At 39.3% G+C, this 7130-nt stretch overlaps 1 protein-coding gene across 1 annotated transcript; it reads right to left on the bottom strand.

Annotated features, from left to right (window-relative positions):
• Nucleotides 1-1153: 1153 nt before the first annotated feature.
• On the bottom strand, nt 1154-4598 carry LOC113238075 (LIM domain-binding protein 2-like; the record flags this gene model as incomplete). Its single annotated transcript, XM_026474798.1, has 2 exons — nt 4148-4598; nt 1154-1229 (listed from the first exon to the last, which is right to left on the bottom strand). Coding segments are annotated over exons 1-2 (240 nt in total), but the record flags the coding sequence as incomplete, so codon positions are not given.
• Nucleotides 4599-7130: the final 2532 nt, after the last annotated feature.

Below are 7130 nucleotides of genomic sequence, written 5' to 3'. Positions count from 1 at the left end.
GCGGACTGCGTATGCAGCGGAGCTTAATCTGCTGACCAGGGAAGATATATGTGGAAACCATTGAAGTTTACTATCTAAGGTCACTCCCAAGAAGACTGCTTTATTAACAAGGTCTAACTTTTCTCCATTTATTTCTATGCTTGGACTAGTCGATTTTACGTTAGGTAATTCAAATTTAACACATTTTGTCTTCTTCTATCACTGTTTAGAAGGGTTTCTTAACCATTTTTTTGTCATGGACCCCTCTCAAAATTTCAAAGAGCACACGGACCCTTCCTGAAAATATATATAAAGGAATAAATGTATATTTGACTTAGACTTTGATGGCTGTTAAGGGGCGCGAAAATTCAAAATGTTCACGCACAGTTCCTATTTATTCACAATATATTCTATACCAATTTTTATATTAATATGCATTATGTTAGGTGTGCTCGCCATGGGCCCCCGGCATTTATTACACGTCCATAGACCACAGGTTAATAAACACTGGTTTAGAGCTATCTATTTAAATCAGGGACCTGTGGTCCATGTAATGAACGCTGGAAGTCCAAGGCGAGCCTACCTAACATAACAAATGCAAATTGGTTTACAATATGTTGTGGTTAAATAGGTAGGTACTGTGCGCCATTTGTATTATCGCATCCGAGCTACGAGCGGGCGAGACGCGCGCCAATGCGACCCGCGAGCCTTTCTTCTTCATCTTTTCGGAAAGGGTCCGTGGGTTTTTTGAAATTTTCACAGAGGTCCATGATTTTTTTATTTTTTTTAAACATTCAACATAGCCCCGCACTAGGGAAACCCTGTGTCGCGGGTGCCATGGACACACACATAGACAACCACAAATTACACCCAAACTCACGAGAGAAATAAATGTAGGCCATACAAATATTTCTCCCGGCCCGGGAATCGAACCCGGGGGCCTCTGCGTGGCAGTCCGGTATGATAACCGTTCGGCCACGGAGGCAGTTAAAACGTACGAGCGTAACGTTAAGAAATCCAAACATTATTATTATTGTACGAAAGTACAATCTCATGAATTATTAAGTCATGGAACAGAAACTGTTGTTTATGATGCTAGTTATACTATATTCCGGTGAGGTCGTGATTTACAAATAACTCTGTACATATGGAAAATTAGAAATTAAGATCTTACCTCTGTCCTTTGTTGTAATCGTTTATTGAGTTCATAAACTCTGTAATCTGGCTGACCAAAATACGGTGCGTGCCTCCTGAAAATTGAAATAAAAAACTTGTAAACAACATGTAATCTACGTAATTTTTTAACTGTTAATATGTAGTTCTAATAAAAATAAATGACAGCATATTTTATAACTACTGCGCTGAAGTAGGTTTTGTGCGAGAAATTACTCTAAGGCAGAGGTTCCTAAACTTTTGTCTTGTATTTATTTCTGTTTTGCGTAGACCACTGCCTTTCTAATATGTATTTTTTATAAATTCATCTACTTCAAATGTGTTTTTGACTGCGACACAGTGCTACTCACTTCGATATATTTAACAAAAAAAACACGAGAAATCATTGGTATATGCCATTGACTTACAAATAAATGGACGACGGGTCTAATACCACGAAAAAAATATCCCAAGTCAACCTATTTAAACGTAGTGACATGTAAAGGAATATGAGAAAGCTAAAACGTTGAATTTAAATTGTAATGTCATCGCAGTACTGTCTAATTTTGCTTGCTTCGCTGTCAGTCGAACAAACGAAGACAAAAGCGTGAATGACGCTCTGTATACGATTTTAACGCCCTATAAGTTCGGACACTTTTTAGCGCGGACCCGACGTCCATATAATTGTAAGTCAATGGTATATGCAAAGTATCTATTGAATACAGCGGTTTTCTTGTAAAATTTCGAGGTAAGTTTGTGTTTTTTTTTCTATAGAAAAATTTTTAGCAATCATATTTTCACACCGTATAGTAATCAGTGTATATCCTCAAGTTTTCTGTATATTTTTTTCAAAGCGATTAATTCAACGCTTTCACTGTTATGCAGAATTAAGCAAAGCCATTCGAGGTAGGATAGACTCTTAAGTTTTATACATTTATCTAACCGAATTATCTTGTTTGTTATGAAATGTTTACTTCAATATACCCGCGCCTTCATCTGCCTGGAAGGAAAGTAAGTCCTTCGAGTAGCCACTGGTCATAATTTTCGTAGTTTTTTTTTTATTTTTATAATAACACACACTCAACATAGCCCCGCACTAGGGAAACCCTGTGTGTGTGGACACACAGAAATAAATGTAGGCCATACAAACATTTCTCTCGGCCCGGGAATCGAACCTGGGGCCTCTGCGTGGCAGTCCAGCGTGGTAACCGTTCGGCCACGGAGGTAGTTAAACGATTGGACCTCCGTACAAACTTTTATCTGCTATTTCACCCCCTTTAATATTTATTTTTGTGACAAAAAGTAACAATGTCCTTTTCCTAGGCCCCATCTATCTCTATACCAAAATTCACTAATATTGCGTCAGCGGTTGTGACGCCAAAATGTAACAGATAGAGTTGCATTCGCATTTATAATATTAGTTTGGGTTATAAAAAAATATAATGTATTTAATTAATTTTGGTCACCACCTGTAGGACTAGCACGATAGGACGCGACTTGCGCAAGAGCGACATAAAGCGTGAGATTCTTCTATACTCGATCTCTATGCGAGAATAGCAGAATCTCGCGCATTATGTGCTAGCCTTGCTAGTAATATAAAAAATAGGTTCCACCACAGACATATACCCAATTTTTTTTATAATACCAAGTGACGGGACGAATAAGTCGCGTGTCTGGTGGTAAGCGACACGCCTGTCCATCCGGAGCAAAACAAAAAACACTGGCCTTAACAAGTGGCGCCCTAGCGACAATTAGACACAACATTTATTAGCCCACAAGATACCAGTACACTTTATATCAATTGTTAATTATATTTCACACGTAAAATTGAGCACAAAATGTAGTAAATTACTTTTAAATATTTATAATAATTGATGATACATGGAACATTTCAGACAAGCCGATGGGAATGGAGTTATATGGACTCCTCGCTACTGCTGTCCATAACAGTTTCAGTGCCACTCAAAGTTTTAAAACACAAATATCTGAGGGGCACTGCCGCTGCTCACGTCACCCTGAGACATAAATTGACAAGTCCCATGGGCCTGTAATTTCACCATGTTCGTGGGTTCCACTCTCGTGGACACCTGTTAGTCTCATGTCTACCGATGACATGGATGACTTTCCTTTGTTGGTTGAAGTAGACCCCTAGAGGTCAATACACACAACTTTGGGAATCACAGTTCTATTGAATATTGAATTAAACGAATGAATCAAAAAGGGTTGAGTTTTGATAGTGTACTGATTGAGTAAGTGAGTTCATTTCTCTCTACTAACTCTGAACATAAGACGGCATTGTAATTTATTATAAGAAGCCATAGCGTTAGCAGGTCTTCAGTTGATGAGGCTATTCTCAACCTAAAATACTCAAGTAGGACTTTGTTGATGGACGCAACAACTCTAAGGCGTAATTGGGAAGGATCAGACTGAAGACCAAAGTTGTTGACGCGGTCAGATAAGGAGAGCAGGAAATTGAGCTAAATAAGAATTCTTTGTATTATGAGTACTAGAGTACCGGAATTCACTCTGGGGCACTTCCCAGAACACCCACGCCAGAGATAATAGAGAAAAAATCGTTTACTAAATTGATCCTACCGAGAATGAACTCGAGATCTCCTCATTGCCCTCAGTGCAAACCATTGGACCTTACATTGATTTCCGGGTTTTAAAACTTGAACTGTTTTTTTATTAAAGCAGATTAACATTACGAAATCGTAATGGTCCGGAAAAAAGGGCGATTGTGACAAAAGCTCAAAACCTAGAAAATAATGTTAAAAAAAATAAATTTTAAATATCACTTTCTCTTACGGTATTTTCATACCTTAACCACCTACGAAAAACTATAAATAGGACAGCCTTTATTTTCCTGGTGACGTCAATATACATACCCAAATTTTTTTTAAATTTCACATGCGCCCTTTCAACTAGCGGCGGTAGAATAAGTTGCTAAGAATGAAATTGTAACTCAACAGCTTTGGCAGAATCAGGTAAATGACAATAATCTCCTAATTTTTACCGAAAATAAGGATCCGGTAACGGGTGGTAGAGCGGCGGCGGCGGCGCGTACTCATGGTACTGCGGGTGCAGGTGCGGGGGGTGCGGCGGGTGGTGCGGCGAGAGATGGTGGCCGTACTCGCGGTACTCGCCCTCGCCGCCGAGCGAGCCCAGCGCCACCGGCATGTAGGCCACTTTGTCACCGCGCCATCTAACCGACGCTCACACGAACTATCGCGAAGAACTTCCGAAACCTCTTTTATTTCTATTCACTCCTAGTACTTTCCAACTCGCAAAATTGTTATATTTTTTCACTTTGATTACTATATTGTTTTTAATTAATTGCTAACAAAATACTTTAACACTTATTTGTTTAAAAATCACCAACACACACTTAATTAGTATTAAATTTTAAATAAAACTACTATAAATTTTAACGTTTAATTTGAATTGTGTAATACAGATTCTATTTCTGAAACACTGGCTTTGGACACACATTGACTACGAGTTCATAGCTGCACTACACTGTCCTAAAAGATTAGCATAAAATCAATAACCACAACCTTATAACACTGGTACCTCTAAACATGGGCATCGTTGCCCATGCTCGAAAAATTTTGAACTTAAAAAAAATACATAAAAAAATAGCAATCGTATACTACGCGAAGCCGTAACGAATGACTGATAAAAACTATTTCGAATTTTTCGCGCGAGAAGTGTCATCCTAGCGTGAACAAAACGTCGCAACTCCTTTATATACTTTGCAGTGCTATGGGATTTTCACGGCTACGCCAACAGCATAAAGGCGATAAGGGTATAGATAGCGCTCTAAAGCCGTCGAGCTGGCAACGTCGCGTCAGCTGGCCGAGCTAGTAACGAGGCACGTTCAGAAAGGTCAACCACGGTTACAATTTTTTTTACCACCGGCTATTTTTGTGGGCGTTTGTTTATTTTTTGTTATTATTATTATTGATGCACATCTTGATCCCGTTTTGGAATTCCATTGGTGATTCTAGAGCTTTGGATTAGTGAGTTTATTGAAACAATAAAAAAATGTTATTCAGTTTGTTGTTTATTTCTTGAAGTTGATTTGAAGCAATTCTTCGAAATATTTGCTTTGTACCTTTACTTACATCATAAAGCGAGCTAACTACGCATAGTACAATAAAAAAACAAATGTTTTACCAACACCATACCAAAACTGAAACATAACAACGTAAAATTGAAATGAAAAATTGTCATTCATATTAACATAAATAAATTATTCAAAAATATTTAAAAAAAAGACTATTGTTTTCACCATAGCAAGGCCTCAGAACGCACGCGACGTTGCCGCTCCGTGCGTTCGCGCCATACTTTTTACTGTTTCTTAGCACATAGAACGCTCATTACGCTGGCACGCACACATAGAAACCGAAGCTGATATTGTTATGCCGTTGTGTACTCTGTACATAGTGCAAGATGTACATTATATACATTCCGCGAGCTACAACCGTAGATATGTAGGTAAGATCGCTGTATACAAATCAAACAGTACATCTATAAATAACTGAGGAGACGTGTCCATGAAGCATGCACGCGCCACTTTTGACTCCAAAAAGTTTGTATATTTATGTGTTATGGATTATGACAAATTTTTCCTGTAAAACTTATTAAAGTGAAATTATTATATCACGTAATTGCATTGACGAAATTATACAAAAAACAACTACTAGTGACGGACGTCCTGTGACGTTCACAATCGAGAAATCATTCCGTCATCGATTAATTTTGAAAATGGAATTTATGACGTGTTGCGAAATATTCCCGTGTTTATCTATTGCGATGCGCCACACCGGATGTTGAATCTGAGGTTTGTCAACAGCCCATTATAATGTGATTTCAATGTAATTATACATGTAAATCGTTGACATTACTTTTGACGAAATATAAATTATTATTGTAAAAAAACGTATCAGTGTTACTCTTGCAGTAAGCAAAATATAAGCCGGAAAGTCGATAACACGGAATAAACGGACAATAAAGATTTGAATAAAAAGGGAACGTAAACTTCACTCGGATGCCAGTTGAAGCCTTCCGTGCATTACAGTAGTGAAAAAAGCAATTGAAAAACACAATACAATGGTGAACGATCACGAGGAAATCCCACATAGCGAGATCTCAAGGAGACCGCCTTGAGTTACCACGTTATCACGCCCGAAACTGATAACAGCTCAAAACAGAGCCCGCACCGACGTTACACACACTTCGGCACCGAATCGAAGCATAAAAACACTATCAACTGTAACGCGGTTGTAAAACAATAAATTAGACAATGCACTACGATATAAGCGTCGCAAAAAAAAATAATCCAGCAAGAAACCGCGGACGTGTTAGCGTTCCGTCAGTCAACTCGGAATGTGTGTCAGACCCGGCGAGTCATTGACTCCGCACTTAGCTAGGCACCGCACATTGCATGGAGCGGCACACGTAAACAGTACGGACACGTGCGCGGAAAACACGGACCCTAGTGAAAATCGAGAGCCGACTGCCGCCTAAACTGAAACCTTGTGTACATAACGTCCGCTGCACCGCGCGACCACCGCGGAACAAGCAATTGCGCGTAAAAATATCGCTAACTGTACTAGCGAATCGATAGTTTCAGAAAAACACGCGTCCACTTTAACGCTTCCTGCTCTATCCAAGTGGAATCGTAATCGACCGATGAAACTGCAGCGTAAATCGTTTGAAAAGGGAACGCTAGAGTTACCGGCGCGGCGGCGCGTATACTGCACCTATGTAATTCAATACATAAGAGAAGTGTGCCGCGTTCTGACGGACGAGTGACGAACTGTCAAGCGCTCGGGGAACATCGGTTAGAGTCGCACGAGATCGGGTCTAGAGGCGGCAAGTTCGGTTCGGATATGCTACACGATTAGATTATGTCATAGTGATTAATAGTAAAAAAAACCGGTTGTTGCGTCAGGTCAATAACTTCAAATCAGCTACAATGGATGAGAATCAAG

The sequence above is a fragment of the Hyposmocoma kahamanoa genome, unplaced genomic scaffold (assembly GCF_003589595.1).
Source record: "Hyposmocoma kahamanoa isolate Upper Pololo Valley unplaced genomic scaffold, ASM358959v1 94576, whole genome shotgun sequence".
Classification (NCBI taxonomy): Eukaryota; Metazoa; Arthropoda; class Insecta; order Lepidoptera; family Cosmopterigidae; genus Hyposmocoma; species Hyposmocoma kahamanoa.
Note: the sequence above shows the minus strand (reverse complement) of the source record. Positions and strands in the feature narration are given on the sequence as shown.